At 37.9% G+C, this 18,124-nt stretch overlaps 1 protein-coding gene across 3 annotated transcripts in view; it reads right to left on the bottom strand.

Annotated features, from left to right (window-relative positions):
- ctnnal1 (catenin (cadherin-associated protein), alpha-like 1) overlaps positions 1-12,893 on the bottom strand; it is a 63,082-nt gene extending 50,189 nt beyond the window's left edge. For 2 of the 3 annotated variants that reach the window (XM_057354050.1, XM_057354051.1), the window contains exon 1: positions 12,583-12,893. In XM_057354050.1, the coding sequence (XP_057210033.1) occupies positions 12,583-12,687 (105 nt within the window). In that variant the 5' untranslated portion in view covers positions 12,688-12,893. The remainder of the gene's footprint in view (positions 1-12,582) is intronic. The other variant, XM_057354052.1, reaches the window with a different exon arrangement.
- Between the last annotated feature and the right edge of the window lie 5,231 nt (positions 12,894-18,124).

Below are 18,124 nucleotides of genomic sequence, written 5' to 3'. Positions count from 1 at the left end.
AAACCATTTTCACCCCCAGCTTTGACAAAGATGATAGGCGAGTCCTCACAGTTCATGCACCAGGTTTCCCGGCGGAGAGTGAAAATAAGCATACATTTTCAGTTCAGCGCACACCAGCCTTGCAACCTTGCAACAAAATGTTGTGAGTGTAAATTATGAATGAATCTCCATCCTTGAAGTTGACCACATGCCGGTAATACAGTGATTCTGGGGTTGTCAGTAAAGAGAAACAGAAACTGTACAAAATAGGTTAACATTAAGGGGGCGTTTACATTTTACCGTTTCAACTAAAAACTAAAAAATGTTTTATATGTTTTGGCTGTTCATTTACATGAGAAAGATTTTGTGGCCTGAAAATGCAAATGTTTGAAAATGGGTTTCAAAGTCCAGATTTTTTAAATAATCATGTTATTTTCTCTGTGTAAACTACAAAAAAGAATTTGTGAAAACTGTGATGTCATGTGCATCTAAAGAAACTGAGTTTATTAAAGTCTCTCTAGCATAGTGTAGATTTACTGCGACACTTCTACAACCTGCGAAGACACATTTTTTGGATTATCTATGGTAAAAGGCACTTTTGGATGTGCAGATGCATATTTCTTTACAAAGTGGAATCGTCAACTACTGGCCTAGCATGCACAATACACAATTTTAGCGAATCCATGAGAACAGGGAACATTTTGACAACGTTGTTATCTGTAAGCAAAACTGTGTAAATGTGCCGTAAGACTGCCACAGGATACATAGTTGGGTAACAATATTATTCATCTCAAATCAAGAGACTGAAAAATATAAGGGCGGTCAATTAAAAATATATTTTTTTAAATACAAAATATACAAAGAAAAAACAATATTTTTTGTGCCAGACACAACATTGAAAGTTGTAGCTTTTAAAATAATTATGTTTGTTTATTTAATCAAGTTGCTTGCAGACTGGTCTCTACTGTACATTACAGCCCTAGGAATTATGTGACAGAAAAACGTCTCACTTGGTTATTTAATCTACCTGTATCTGTTCCTCCCACAAAGTTATTATATGGGTTCAGAAGAACATGGATCATTTTCATGGTACCTTTATTGTGATTTTTCGAAGCTTAAAGGCCTCAGTGCCTATTGACTGAAACTGCATCACAAACATCCACCAGCAAGTCTTTCAAAATATCGGAATATGTTCAAAAAAATTGTAACGGTTAAAAACATCAATCTAACTTGACCCTTTTTAAGCGACCTAGTCCCGCAGCCTGTTCCTGCATTAGGCGTACTGTAAGTCTATTGGATACAATTCCGAAGATATCCTAATAACAAAGATAACAAGAGTCAATTGAGGCTTTGGCATACTACATGGAGAACGATGGCTGATCTCTTCCTGTGGAGAGATAGCACAATGTCGCACCAGCAGTGACTCACTGCAGAGTGGGAAGAGGACAGGCTATTTCTGTTTAAAGACTATTAACAAAGGAGGGGGGACCTTGAGGACTCGTGCTTTGTCCATTCTGCTGTCATATTTCATCATTTGCCTGGACGGATAAGTCGTGAAGAGAGAAAGCAACCTCTCGTTCAACTTTTGATTGAATGAAAGGGGGAAGCCTCAACCAACCCCATCTGCTTAAGGAAATGAGGACAAACCACATCATTCTGGGATTCATTTAAAGTTTAGTGGAGACAAACTCTGTAAAAGTTGAATGAATTGCTGTGGGGATCTTTCTGGCCTTATCTTTGACACAGACGAAGTCTGACTGTGTAAAAAGCGTATCTGCACAGCTTCTCGGTTATTGACAGGTGAATGTTTATATAGCGAACATCACATTCATCTTTAATGGCAGCAATTAATTATTGAGAAGAGCTTAACTTGTGCCCACAAGTCAGGTGGGTGCAACAAAACTGGCAGGCGCTAAGTGGAAAATGAATCAACAGCACTTTAGCTGTGTAAATGAGCTATTTAGGAGATGTTCAGTAAGTAACTGTAGCCACCACAAATCCAGAAAAAACTGAACTGATCAAATTTATAAAACAAAGAAAGGATTACAATTGTTTTAGACATAGACTATGGTTCCAAAGTCCGTTTACGGAAAATCCATGTTTGTCATAGCAAGTCCACCGTCCTATCTACTTGAATGGGGGAAGGCATACATTATTATTTTTAAAATCACTAACAAAAATCACAATTAAACAGCATATTTCCGATCAATAATTAAACATTGTCATATCATAACATTTGTTTGCAAAGCTTAAATTGTGCTAAAAATCACCATTTTAAGGTCGCCTCATCTAATGCGCCTGCGCACAGGCTGGCAAGCGCCTCACGAGAGCCCCGCCCCAGAGAATCATCAGTCTTTCTCTTTAATGATTGACAATTGGCTCATTTTGCTGGATGGTGGGACTTCCTTCACAAGAGTGGCCATATTGAGTGTTGCATTCCTCATCATTCACTGTAATGGCAGTGGCGCATCTTGTTAATATTAATACCTTTGATGGTTCTTAAAAGTTTCTATAGTTTTTCAAAGTTCCTGTAGTACAGTACTTTTAAATGCGACGGAACAGGTCTCATCGGAGTTACCTAACAAAATCCAATTACTGTGGTCTTCCTGGAATCATCTTACAGATTTCTACAAACAATAAGCCCCCTTATTCTCTCATGTCCCTCTCCTGCAGCTATAAACACTGTGTAAAAACATTTATTCAAAGCGTGTGTGCATACTGTCTCAATGCAACACTATGCTACTCCTACCACAACATTCATATGGGTTGGAGCACATCCATGCAATGAAATACACAGACTTTGTTTTTCATAAGAGGCTGTGGGGTTTGTTTTATTATAAGGTGTGTCTTGACTATAGATTGCACTTTCTTTCTGGCATACTGTTACCTAGGACATGCTGTATGCCTGGTTTTAATGCATCCTGGTTTACAAAAAAAGACTTAGAGCCATAATAGAAAAGGGAAAGCTGATCGCATTGCTGTGTGTGTGTGTGTGGTTTCTGAGGTACTTCAGTGAATGGGGGGGAAGTTTTGAAGAAATATGCCTGCAGTATATCTCATGGAAAAGAAAATATGCTGGTATCATTTCAAATCTGGCAATGTAACTTCATATAAATAAAAATAAAAACGGCGACCCTGATGTTGCAAGTAGGATGTGCTCTTGGATCTTTTGCTACTGTAGTTTATTGTTGCTGTCAAATAAACACATTTACAAACCCTAATTGCTCTAAAACCAGAGGGAAATAGCTAATAATTTGATAGGAACTCAAGTCCTAAAACTAATCTTAAAATCTGATTGGCTGACAGAAATGTTGTTCCAGGATCAGGACTAGTAAGGATGTCGATTCCAAAAAATATATATATTTGGCAAAATCGTGGATATCTAATTTCATCTACAAATTCTTGCCGACTTCTTTCAGGTTTTTCTGCTAAGAGTGCAAATCAATACTGAACTCTTTTAGTTTCATTCATTATCACCCAGAGAGTCGAAATGAAGACGACACCAATTTGCAATTAACACCTTGTGTTTTTAATCGTCACTGGAACACGACAGCAGAAGCCTCTTTGGTGAATGAGGTGTCTGTTTTTCTCCCTGATCTTTAAGCTCCATAAAAAAGACAGCTTTGGTTCTTGATGAGAAAAAGGCAGTGTTTCAGAAAAGCTGCCCACAATCAATTAATTTCAATTCAATGCTGTGTTCTATCTGTTAATCTCCTAGGAAATCAATTATGGTAGGTCTGAGCAAGATATGTAAAATTGATAAAATGTCAGTGCTAAACATGTGCTAAAAGGGAGTGGGAAAGTGGGTAATTTCTGAACCTCCGGCATTATTTAAATAGACAGTTCACCCCCCAAAAAAATTCTGTCATCATTTACTCACCCTAAAGTTGTTCCAAATCTGTATAGATTTCTTTGTTCTGATGAACACAGTTTTTGGCCACCAGTGACTATATGGTAAGAAAAATGACAATTTTAGTCAAAAGTGCCACAGAACTGTTTGCTGTCCTACATTCTTCAAAATATCTTCTTTTGAGTTCAACCGAACAAAGAAAAATATAAAGCAAATTTTCCTGCTATGGTAGTCATTGGTTGCCAAGAACTGTTTGGTTATAAGCATTCTTCCAAATATCTTTCTCCCTGTTCATCAGAACAAATTTATCCAGATTTGGAAAAACTCGAGGCTGAGTAAATGATGACAGAATTTTCATTTTTTGATCAAGCGTTGCATTAGCGAACTGCAAAATGATAGTTTTCAACCAATTCGTATCTCACTACCATTGGTTAGACAAATAGACAGTATGCTTATAGTTTTCACATAATCTTACACTGCACAAAAAGACAAGTCTATCAGTACATCTATGTTAACAAGCTAATGTTCTGGTATTACGAAACCAGACTTTAGAAAAACAGTATGATTCATGGTCCATGTAGTAAGGGTCATTGTCGGTAGAACAGCAGAGAGAGAGGGGGCCCAACCACAAAGAATTTTGTTCTGGGCACCACAAAATTTAAAGACAGCCCCTCCACAGCGCCTTCCAGTGGGCCTTCAGCATAAGTGTGTTTATAGGTCTCAGTTATGGAGAGCATGACCTATGGTCCTTTTTTTCCTTGCCAACACCAAGCGAGGCCAAGCATGATGCTGTGCAGTCTCATTCATCCAGTAAGAGTAATGAAACAAACCTCAGTGAGGAATGTAGTGACCATGCTAGTAATGTTTGACTCAAATTTTGAGTGAGAACAATCAGAACATCAATACAATTAAGCTTTGTGGACACTAGCATCATAACATGATCCAGATTTTGATTTGACCTGTCCACCTCATTCATAACATTTTCAAGAAACAAGGTCGTAGGACACAGATTTCCCTCAAGAGCAATTGGTGTTGACCTGCATCATAAAACAGTATGTAGTGAAAACTGTCTCTGCTGAAGGGCCACCTGGCACCACTTGTGGACAGGCTATAAAGATACAAAAGCAGTCCTTCCTGGACCAATCAGATTTCAGTATTTATGTGTGCCCTCTGACAGCAGACAGACCCTCTGGAAAACCACCAGATCCTGGTTGCTAATGTGACGAGCTGAAAAACTATCCAGATACATTCGACTTTTTGGATACAACAAACACTGTCGAACACCAGCCCGGAGCGCAGTCAGGAGAAGGCTGGGTTAACGGCAGCATTATCACCATTAGCATTATCAGGATTTATCTGGGCAACACAAGAGGTGTGCGGAGTGAATCCCATCAGCTCGACGCTGACATGATTGATGAAAGCAATTACCTCAAAGAGCTGCATTTAGGTCTTCCTAATGGAGGGAGTGTTGAGCGATCCACCGTCTGTGAGAATCAAGAGGAGGAGCGCTCTCCTCCACACTTTCACATGTTCTCTTCCGTGTTTCCTCTCCGCCTTTATGTCAGCCGTGCACAAAAGCTGAACTTTAATTTGTGAGATTTGATAACAGTCAGCGTGCCAGAGGCGCGCAACATCAAATTTCAAAGACATTCATTCGTGCCGCATTCCTCATTTTGACCAGGTGACATATCCGCGCTTTTAACCACTTTAAAGTCAACTTACCCATGACATGGTGCGATCAAGGGCGCCAGACTAATAAGGTCTTCTGAAAAAACACTCGAGATAACCTAATGATTGAATGACTTAAACTTCTTTCTGTAGTTTCGAAAGATTACGGTTTGGTGAAAAGCTTTAACAATGTTTTTATAATGGTGGTTTAACTAAACCTGTCTGCAGCGGCCCTGCAGACAAAGGAATGGTAAATGCTTTCACAAAAGGATCTGGCATGGTGTTCTGGTGTCAGGTGATTTACTTAAGCGGAGCTCTGAGATCATTAGACTCCTGGAGGGACAAAGAGTTTAACAGGTAAGAGAAATCAGTGTTTAGACAGGTTTCCAAGAAAACTCTGTTCTGGGATATAAACTGAGAATAAATGTGTGAATCTCACAAAACAAAAATGTCTTTCTTGTGACTTTGGGGTGAAATATGACAGAGATTCTCAACAGTTTTCATAAAGTTCACCCAAATGGTCCTTCCCCTGAAGCACCTTGTTTAAGATATAACCCACTCTTGACATCTCTGTGTCACAGGTCAGAGGATGGATGGCTACAAAGAAGATGCCTCATAACATTTGGCCTCCCTCAGGCTGAAACTTTAGATTTATCCAATACGACTTGTGAAATCCTTTAAGGGTCCTGTGTGTATTTTTTGGAGGATCTATTGACACACTAAAAAAAATCAGTAAAAATAGGGCACAATGTACTGTATTAATATGAAGGAATTTTCCGTATTCATTTTTAAGAGTTGTTTTACTTGTATTTTACATTTTGCACTGCATTAAATTACATTTGATCATTAACGGAAATGTCTGTAAAATAAAGGGAAAATGTACTGGTAATTTTCTGCTAGTACTTTTATCCGTTTTTTACGGGATGTTTTTTACAGTGCAGAAATGCACACCACAGGTCCCCTTGCATGGAATTCGCCATGTTGTTTCTACAGTAGCCCTAAATAAACAAACTGCTCACCACTAGATGCCGCTAAATGTCATACCTTGGACCTTTAAAGCATTAAAATCTGTCGAAAGTGATTGAGGGGCTACTTATATGAGAAAGAGAATCAACTCTGTTAATTCAGCTGTGAATTATTATAAGAAATATTATAAGAATTATATATAAGAAAATTATTTGTTAAGAAAATCATTACACAATCCTGCTGCAAGAGAAGCGTTGCTCACTGTTGATGTTGTTGTTATGTAGGAAATTTGAGTGCTTTTTTTTTTAGTCTACTTTTGTTGTCGTCCAGGGAGTGAATAAACAAGCCACTGTACTGTACAGAAGAATAATGTCCCTTTTGTAATTACTGTTAAGGTAAGTGGGTATTTGTCACAAGCCCCTCACATTCCACAAGCACAGCAACTTGAGCCAACCACTATCTCTGTGCCAACGTAGAGGGTGAAAAGTTACAAATGAATGACCAGTCTCACAAACAGAGACTGATGATCTCTGAGTGTTGCCCAGTGTTATTTAAAGGTGCACTCCATAATTGCTTTTGTTTATGTTGCTATGACCAACACATCAGTTGTGTTGGACAATCTGGCACCCAATAGTGTGTAAAACGTTTGCATTTACACACTACATTACAGTCAGTAGGGCTGCACAATATATTTAAGTTACTGGAATATTGCAAAGGGTGCCTATCACTATATGCATACCTGAAAATGATTTGTAATAACTAAATGATTGAATTCTTTAAAACGTTTTGTACAGGAGCTTTCCTGTAGTGGTTAGAGCATGGCGTTAACAACGCCAAAGTCGTGGGTTTGATCCCAGGGGATTGTGTAACGGAGGCCAGCTAGTGAAGAGCTGTGCAGTGTGTAAACCTCACTCCCCGACCAACAGAGACGCTCTAGCGACAGACGCTAGAGACTGCGGTCTTTAGCCTCCTCGTTAGAGCGCCCGTCTCCCATCCGGACCGACGCCGGTTCGAGGCCCGCGCAGAGCGGGGCGAGTAGGACCGGTTACAATTGCACATACTTAGAAACAAAAATGTATAGGATAATGCAATGTAAGTCGCTTTGGATAAAAGCGTCTGCCAAATGCATAAATGTAAATGTAATGTATTACTGAGCGCAGCTTCAGACCAAAGGCTACACTGAAAGAATTGCGATTCAGCAACACAGCTAGAACAGAAAAACAACGGGAAACACTAAACGTAACTGACTTGTTCTTCAAGCTGACAGCTTCTTTGTCTGCGAGTATTACCCTTGAGCCCTAAGATCAGTGATGACAGCGAGAGTTAAAGACCGAGGGAGTCCACCTCTATCCCGGTTTGTTTCCTAGACCTAGCGTGAGCTTAGGAAGAAGGAAAGTCATCAAACTACTGCAGTGATTAAGATCTCTTCCTGTTTAATGACAGGTCCCATAGCCTTGTAATATAAATACAGCTCGGAACAGGGCCAAGCTGTCACTGATGCAGAAACTAAGGGGTATGCTGCACCCCGGATCAGATGGGCAACTTCTGAAAGCCGACCTTGAAAATGTTATGCCTGCAGGCTACGAATTACTAAATGCTGTTAAAATCAGAGAAACCACAGAATGATTATAAAGGGAATAGAGTCACACTTCCACAACAAAGCTCAGGAACCCCCTTAGATATTGGCTTTCACTCATTTGATCAGAAATTACCAAATACTTTCAATAATTACATTTAATTTTAGTTAGTTTATCCGTGACACTTTACAATAAGGTTGTATTTGTTAAAGATGAAGTTACTCACGCAGTTTACAGTAGTATTACATACTTTGTTTCTTCAAACAGTATTTAGTTAGATCAAACTTATAAAAGAGAGATACAGCTGTACGATTATTTACGGGAAAAGACGAGCTGCTGGAGGCGGGCAGAGGGGAAGAAACTACAGCACGAGCACACAATACATCATCGCATTATCCCATCGTGTTGTTTACATTATGCACGTATGATTGCCAACAAAACACAGACATATGACTTAGTTTGACTTACCGCGTGCAGTTCATGTCTGGCATCTTCTAGCGCTGGGACCGCGCCATCTATCAGTTTCAAACGATCTCCAAATCCAGCGTTATATCCACCGTTTATATAACATTCATCACCGAAATGCAGTGACCAAACAAACACAGCTAAACTTCCGTCAGCCGAGTGAAGCGGCAATGATGGGCGTGCTCTTTCTCACGCTGGCTGGTTGACACGTGGGCATGCTCTATCTCTCGATGGATGACGCGTGGGCATGCTTTTCCGGGAGAATTGTCCAATAAGAGACTAAGAACCCTTGTTACGAAACATGAATCAATGTTCGAAAAAAACTCCCTGGCGGAGTGAATTGGGCACAGAAATAATACGTTCAACTCGTTTTTGACAAGTTGGCCTTGTAAAGCTTGAGAAGCCAGCATGTTTAACAGTGTAAAGAAGTCAGAATGCATGAAATAGCTTGTTACCCCACCTTTTAGTAAATGCATTAGCTAACATTAACTATCAATGAGCAATATAGTTTTTCAGCATTTGCGTAGTTGACAAATATACCATACATGTGTCCTATGGTGTGACTGTGACATAGCATAAATATAGAAAAAAAATGTTAATAATATGTTATTTTAAATTAATATTTATATTTGTAATATTACAATATATTTGTAATTACGCTAAATCTCTCTTATCCTACTTTTTTCTATGTTTGCTGTCACACCAGGACACATTTACACATTTTGTCAACTACCCATTTTTTTTATGTTAGTTAATGCAACTTTAATTGTTCATGTATACAAATTTTGATTTTAAAAATGTATTGCTAAAATTACGATGAACTTAGACTTATAAATGCTGTGAAAGTATACTGTTCAATTTTAGTTCATGTTAGCTAATGCATTAACGCATATTGACGAATACAACCTTTTTATAAAGTGTAAACAGTTTGTACAGTATAATACATAATACAAGTAACAAAAACATGTGAAATGCTTAACTTGAATTGCGTGCTTGTGCTATATTAAAAAAATCAACTTGGTTTATATTTTGTTATCTAATACAGTGACATTCATACATTTTAAAGCGTGGCTTAGGTGCCCAAAATACTTTCTGCAGTCACTGTATGTGGCATATCTATGCCTTTAAAAATGAAAGATTTAAGGTGTAAAGGGAAAATCCATAGTTACTTTCATTTGCCAAAGTATGAAAGCTATGCTAGATCAGCCTACAGAGGATTCTGGCTGGTTGGGGGATGTACTCCACAATACAGCTCTTATCAGTTCCAGTTTCCTTCTTTTACACCTCCACTGGTTAAGCAAACACAATGGAACAACACTACACAGCCAAGCAAACGCAGAGAACATGTTTTCACACATATATAGGTTTTCACATACTGAACATGTAGCCTGCTTTGTTCTGGCACTGGAAGGTATTTGGCCCTGTAATCCTATGCAGTTAACACAGAGCACACATTAATCCATCTCTCTTGACATCTTCTCTACAGGAGGCACCAGGTCTACCCTCCTCGCTTTTAGCTGAAATATTATCTTTACGGTGATCTCTGTGATGTAATTTCCTCCTACAGAATTTTTTCTGTGATTACATCAAGTAGGGGAAATGTAAAATTATGGATTGTTTGACTCGTTGGAACTGATATTCATAACAAAAATGTCTCCAAGCAGAGCACATACGATATGTTTCCAAAGTCCCAGCCCTATAGCTCCATAAAATCCCTTTTCTAGGTCACGAAGGGTTGGAGAGGCTTTGCATATCGAATGAAAGTTTGCTTAACTGAATGTGCAAAAAAAATCTCACACCTTCACAACCTTTATAATTTACAAAAGCATGAGGGCTCGCTCAACCTAATAAACAGGCAGAGAAAGAATTTCCAGCCAATTATAGCTAAAATCTTTTCCTGGGAAACAAAAGCTTAGTCCTGCAGAAAAAGGACACCGCTAGCAGAAATATGTAATAATAACCCTTACTTGTCACAGGAGTTTAAAAGCAATCTGATCAGATCAAAGACGTGGTAATTTTATAAATCCTGTACTGGCTTTGGCTCAAGAGACCATGGTACATACCGATAAAGAAATTCTAAACTCTTCTAATGTACTGTGTGTCTTTTTCTTTTGCCAAGTGTCAAGATGTTTCGAAGCAAGTCCGGGCTTAAATCCTAAACGTCCACAAATAGATGATGGCATTATACGTCAAACATTTCCACCACACATATTTTTCAATGCATTATAATAATGGAAATATAGACGTTACGCTTAAATAAAGAGTGCAAACAATGGTTGTCAGGTACAGAGTCTCACAAGAAGCTGATAGGCACAAGCAAACACACTGATCTGGATGTGAGAACAACAACAGAGTAATTACACAATTGTGAAAGTAAGAGATAATAACAGATAACTAGTGGAGATGAGCATGCACATGCACAATATTGCATTTGTGAAAATGAGCTACTGAATAAGCTTTGAAAAATCTTTCTCGCCAATAAGCTTTCATTTCCTCTCCATTATAATCCTCAGCCCCCCACAGAGGGCGCACAGAATCTGACCTCTACACCCAACCCCTGTCCTTCATAGTTTAAGTTTAACTGGCAATGGCAAGCTTGGACTTTTAAGTCACTTTAAAATTTTAACATCATTCTACTTTCATATCACTTTTACATTTCAGAGGTCCGATCCAATGAAATCGCTTCCGTTTTGTGGCCTTAGAATGGGCAAAACCTATCCAAACACAATATATCTATACATTGGTTATACAGTAGTTTTTTGTATTCAACCAAATTCCTCAGAGAACAATCAAAGACTGCGTGAGTCTTGCATTAGTATCCACCAGGGCTGGTAGCTACCGGGGCTCAGAACAAGCTTGCATTTCCCCGAATCCACTACGTCTACGTCATTAACAATTTCAGAATCACGTGTTGCCCCTTGTGAAAATTACACAACAAACATGGCACTGTATGCAGCAAATGTCCAATCTCTGTTTTTAGTTTTACATACGAAAAGTTTCACCTGATGTCACAGGTTTCCTTGTTCGAGAACACTATTCGGCGGGCCATTCGGAACCAGGATCTGTTTTTTTGTGTGGAAAAGTGTAACTTTGTAGCCCAAAACGAATTCTTGTCAGTACATTTGTATCTGTGCATTACAGTTTACAGAGCGAATACAAACATGTCCAACTTGTTGTAGTTGGGGGAAGGGTTGTGACCAAGGCTACTTTGACAATCTATTGTCCAGACTCCAGAAAGCTTTGAAAGAGGTCCTATTACCCAAAGGTCCAGTGAATAGCTTATTAGCATGTCTTCTAATACTGACCTTTTAGCCTCATTACCATCAGTGGCCCTAGTGAGCACCACTAACTAACTTAAAAGGAGAATGGACAGAGAAGACATTTCACACATTGGAATTCACACACATAGGCTGTCACACAAAACCCAGCATTTTTGGGGAATCACAAGCATGTGCAGCCTAGATTGGCAGGTCGCTTGGTTTTCCCTAATATGAACCTCGTTCAAGTCAAACCTCACAGCAAAAAGTGATGGAGAGTTAAAACGCTATTTCTTCAAAAACAGACAACATGTTAGGGTCTTTTAAACAATCTCCAACAAAAAAAAAAACGTTTACTTGGTTTGTTTGTTACCTGAGTTGTGCTTGTTTATTAGCACGTGATCCTACGGAATAAAAACAACAACAAACTAAACTAGCAAAAATTACCAGAGCAACCATAGTTTCCGCCAAAATACCACAGTTAAATTAGTTGCCCTTGCACTTTAATATTTGCCACCGCTGTCATGAAAATAAATAAACAACGTGACAGAAATACACCAAAGAGTCTTTGCACTGTTAACTTGATTATTTCACTGTGGTGGTCATGGTAATCTGGCGAGATGAACTACGATTTCCTGAGTGGCTATCTGTAAAGGTTTCCAGAAATTGGTTCTGTTAATCTTTACACACGACACGGAAAAGTAAAGTTTGTCTTTCCAAATCACGCTCGCGTTCTTTAAGTGGTCGTGTTTTCCGCGACACGCTTTCCAGTCCTGTGGGGGTTTTAACCAGCCGTGAAGTTTGTTTGATCCGGACTCACCTGAGACACGAGCGGGATGAGTGTTTGTTCCACCGAGCGAGTTTGGATCTCAAGCCCGCAATCAAAGTTCCCACCGCCGCCGCTGCCGCACGGAGAAGAAGCCATTCCCGCCGATCAGACCCTAAAGCTCACGACAACACCGAGTTTAATATGAGTCTCTAAACACTGCAAGCTAGTGTTTGGTTAAGTTTAGAAGCACGCTATAAACAGCAGTCGTTCACGCGTGCACGTTTCCCCTCTACGCTATGCACTATAATGCACGCGCCGCCTCTGATTGACAGACTATTCGTGCTACATGCAATAAACCTAACTACAACCACAGCTCTGCTGCAGCCACCGGCGAGCCAGCCTGAGAGAGAGAGGGAGAGAGAGAGGGAGAGAGAGAGAGAGAGAGAGAGAGAGAGAGAGAGAGAGAGATTTTGAAATGTTTATATTTATTTCAAAATGTATTGTTAATATTTATAATAACTATTAATATGATTAATATTGATAATATTCTAATAGTTTTATTATTAATTATATTTATTTATACTGTTTTTGTTTAGCCTATTGCTTTCTTTGTTTATTAAAATCTATTGTTTTTTGGCTTTTCAAGGCCATTTCTTATTATTTTGACATCATGCTAAAGTAACGTTTAGCATTTAAAAACGTTCCCTTAAGGGAGTAATGGAATCAGATTAATTTAAATGACTCATTTTGTACTCCAAATATTAAACATAAAAAATATTCCAAAAATATTTGTCAAATAAAATTTAAGAACAATGCCTCTACCTGCTGCTGAGTAGCAAAAATCACGTCAATGTCAGAAATCAAGTTCAAAAACCAAACTTACTTCCTGTTTCTGTATATGCTAAAACTGCATGATGTCGACATTTTATTCCTAAATGCACAGTGTCTTAACAAATGCTCTGGATGCTGTATATTTCCATGGTGCTGCTGAAGTAACAATAGTCCATATATTAAATGCTAATCGAAGTTACTAATCCCATCACAAATGCAGACTGTATTCCAAACGTCTCAGCCTTAGGTTTTCTCAGTCTGTTGGCTATTTAGAAAGAAATTAAACAAATCGGTGATGGTCATCTTTATTTCCTAATGGTTATGCTTAGCATGGATGTCTCATTTGAAATGGGTTCATAAAAGCTGTAATAACCTATAGTTTCATTTAGGATGTTTAGTAAGTGATTTCCCCTGAGATTTTCATGAGTTGGTTTAGAATCAACACTACATCTCATGAGATAAGCTATAATATTCCAATGGGTATTTTTAATATCACAGCAATACTTTATCTAACTGAATTTTAAAACATATAAATGAAATAAGCCATTTTGTAGATTAAATTCCCCAAAAAGTGGTTTGCTTGAGCGTCCTGACCAGCCACACACAACAAAAGAAAGACTATAGGGTGGCGTCTGGGAAATCAGTTTGAATATGTGCAATTTTACAAAAGGCTTAAAAAAGTAACCATGGAAGGTTTCTGAAATGTGTGAACAGAATTCTGTCTGACGGTTTACAGAAGTAACCAGCTTTGCTTAAGTCACATGTATTACAGTAATACAAGACTTCAGGGATGTTAGTCATGAGTATTAGGTGACATGAGAACACTTCCTCAAACCACAGCAGCTGGAACAGAGGCCAAACAAACTCTACTCTACAACCACACACAGACTTTGAGCCTCAAAAGTGGTTTGTACTTCGCCAACACAAGAACAGAGGTCTACCACTCTGCAAACTTGTTGCCAAACATTTGACAGCAATGTCAAAAGTCATTTCCTTCAATTGTAGCCTATATGGAGCAGCATCAATGCAGCCAAAATGTGATCTGATCATGTTTCTTTTCCCCATAAATCCACTGCAATGTATCTAATGAAGAAGTGATTGCTATTGCTTTAATAATGGCCAGTTCACTTTCAGTCTAGCGATTTGTATCCCTCCTCCTCACAATCTTAAATTTCAACTTTATTTAGCAAAGAGAACATATTTCTTCGTGGCTGCGTGTATTTGAGCATGCATCTTCAGTAGAATAACTTGCCAACAGATTGCTCTTTTCCATGCTTTTTAGAAATGCTGACAGCATTTCTACCTTGAGAGCACCCTGTGTTGCTCAGTTCCACAAGGCAATGTACAGAATATTGAGATTATAAATGAAGGGGTTTAGAGCGAATAGTGCAAAGTGAGCACATCCATCACCCTGGAAACACAAATCTGCATTCTAGCAGGATGTTAAATCCAAAGTAAATCTCTAAAACATGTCACATGTGGGTCATTGATGGGAAACAATCTGATGTTAAAAAATGTAAGTGAATGTAAAGTGCTGACTTAGCACTTGATAAAATCTTTATTTTTGAGAAATCTTGTGATTCAAGTGCCTTAAACTCTTTGTGTGGACTGTATCCTCAGCGGCGCCCTCTGTAGTTTATTAATTGCGGCTGCAGAGAAAGTGGAGTATGTCACCTTGACCTCACTTACTTGCTCATCCACATGCATGCATTTTACACTATTGTCTCTGAGGCAGGAAATATGAGGTAGATTTGTTACACAGAAGGAAAACACATAAGAATGTGAGGGATCAGTTAGCTGATGCCTTTGGTTACAATAGAGCTGGTGGTATCTTTTTAAGTCCAGAATGTTCTGGAACACAGACAGCATTTATAACATCCTATTATTAAAAGTCCTCACACCCAAGCTTGTAACCCTTGTGAAGTATGTCAGTCATGTCCAGAAGTAAATATATGAATATATTTAAAAACCATTTGCATTTACATAAGCAAATAGATAAGCTGGGTGTCGTGATTCTGCCTCTCCTAGTCTTGGTTTTCTCAGTCTTGTGGCAGGATCATGACAGACCCACGATTCGATGAACAAAAATAACACCGTGCACAAATTTTTGTTTTGCCCGACCTTTTTATAGTTCTCGTACAATTCTGCGGTGCTAATTATGTTTTAGTGTATATTTAGCTCAAGTAAATTGAGCTTATATAATGAATTATGATAAATCGGTATATTGCAAATAAACAAACTGTACAAATGTTCACATTTTAAAATGTATCTTCCAATTGTCACTGTCAGAAGATTCTAGAAATTTCTGTAGCATAGGGGAGGTGGGATGAAGCGATGATGGGTGACTACATCTGGAACATGGTTCGTGAGGACGGTATAGTCATAAAAGGCAAAAACGATCAAATGTACACTTCTGAAGTTGTGGACGACTCATTTTTAGTAACTGTTATGTTCAGCTGTTGTTTTGAGCTCAGTGTTCTGCCAGTACCTTGTAATTTCTGCGTACGAGTAATAATACCAAAATGTGTGACTTTTTTACTTTTTTTTGTGGGTTCCATCAATGGTAAAAAAAAAAACTGTGATTTTCATATTCAGCATGTTAAACTTCATGAAGAAACAGTAAAACTTAAAGCGAAACAACTTTTGTTTTTAACAAAAATTGTTACATTTGTGTAATTTAAAAACTGCAAGAATGTGTGAATGGTCTCTTTGAAGGTTTTCTTCCAAATCATGTATAAATCTCTACATTCTCACAAGGATTATGATTATTTTCATAATCCTTATTTAGTTGAAACAAATTCTTGATGAGTTCCATGATTACAGTGCAAGAATTGTCTGTGACATGAAGCAGAGTCTGGTTTTCACGAGGTGTTTTCTAATGAAGAGTCAGATAGACAGCTAATTCGTCATCTCATCCTCTTGTCTGGCCTGCTGTCATTAATCGTATCATCTCAAAAGTTCAAAAGCAACCACAGATTTTGTTCGCAATCTCATCAAGCACTCAGCGGAAAACCATTTCTGACAAAACTGTCACAGGGCCTTTGTAATCGATGCCTGGCAGCCATTTTTGGATTAGCCCAACTTTGACAGCCGAGCTGAGTTTAGGCACAGATGGGAAAAGAATGCCAAGATGCCCTGTTATGGTGCTTTACCTTGAATAAATAAGTCTATGTAGTCCATCCAAACCAATTATTTTATGAAGCTTTGCCCGTTTATAAAACATGGTAATTTATTACACACATTTGAAAAGGTTGAACGTAATGTTCTTTTGTAAAATGGGATATGACAGGTTTATTGCACAGCTGTATGATCTTCATAACCAGAAGGTTCAATGTAAATCCTCCCTCACTTTCAAGTGTTTAAAGCACATCTGCACCAAAGAGAAATTCAGGACTGAAAGACAGACCGAGACACTCATAGCATGAAAACTTCATATCAAAGATTCAAAGGATAACAATTTATAGTGTTTCTTATAGGCTTTGTAGGACTGTACTTGTTTTATGTAAGGATATATGTATGAACGGAGAAATGTAGTCATTTGCTGTTTTAGACAATACCACAGAAAGCTCTTTAATAACTACAGCTCAAATTCAGTCATTTTTGCTACTGTAATGTCTTTGTAAACATATTGGAATTTTGTAGATTTGAGGTTCACTTTAACACTTTAACTACTCGCATATCTAGCGCCATCTACTGATGCCCTTACGGTGTTGCAGTCGACGTCATCCTTCCTGTTGACTTAAAGTGAAAGTATTAAATACAATCATTTAATAACATTCATGAAACCATTTCACAAAACATTTAAGTTCCACTCTTGTGCTCCAGTTTCTTAACCACTATTCCATTCTATGGCGACTGTAATGAGTCCTGAATTATTTACATATATATATATATATATATATAAATTCACAATGGCACCATTTTTGTAATAGGGTCACATTTTGTTAGAAAATAAAATTCTGTAAACTTTATTTAATTTGGATATTGATATTGATGATGGAACTAATGACTAAACCTTACAGTGTTGCGGCCAGAACTTCTAGCACCATTTATATTATAATAATGATAAGAGTATACAAGTTATATAAATGTATACATGAGTCTAATTCAGGTGAAAATGATGAGATAAAATATTAGTCTCTGACATTTGCCAGTAATTGGGTGGAGTGAAGACCCCCTTAATATCAACACTGATCTTACATAGCTACAGGCTTAATGGCCGTTCACATAACAATAACTATAAAGATAACTATAAATATATTTGCGTCCACACCAGCGGACGATAACAATAACGTTATGTTTATTTTATATCAAGATTTACAGTATTGTTTAAAAAAACAACACACAAATGTTTCAAAGACCATTTTTAGTTTTTCTGAATGTACTATTTATATCATATTCACAATCACAACAGTCATATTTGTATTACGTATTTAGAAAAAGTTCAAAAATTATTTTTTATTTAATAACCTCGAAGTTTTCATGTACAGTATCTTGTCATGCTGTTGGTCTTTCACATTGCATTAAACTATTTTCCTTATATGCCCAGGAATACTTGACTTCTGGCTGGCAAATAAACATTTGTTTTATGTCCAGATTGCCAAATTACAGAAGATTTCAAATTTATGCTTTTCTTAGCACCACTGGAAATTCTTAAATGTCAAGTGAACTACTGGAACACAATGAACCAGTTTCTCTGCAATCTACAGATTCCATCTAGTTGACATGCCAGTTAACTGAAAGTAAACTGAAAACATTTGCT

The sequence above is a fragment of the Triplophysa rosa genome, linkage group LG16 (assembly GCF_024868665.1).
Source record: "Triplophysa rosa linkage group LG16, Trosa_1v2, whole genome shotgun sequence".
In the NCBI taxonomy this organism is placed as follows: domain Eukaryota; kingdom Metazoa; phylum Chordata; class Actinopteri; order Cypriniformes; family Nemacheilidae; genus Triplophysa; species Triplophysa rosa.
The sequence above is the reverse complement of the archived record's forward strand: the minus strand, read 5'-3'. Positions and strand labels throughout refer to the sequence as shown.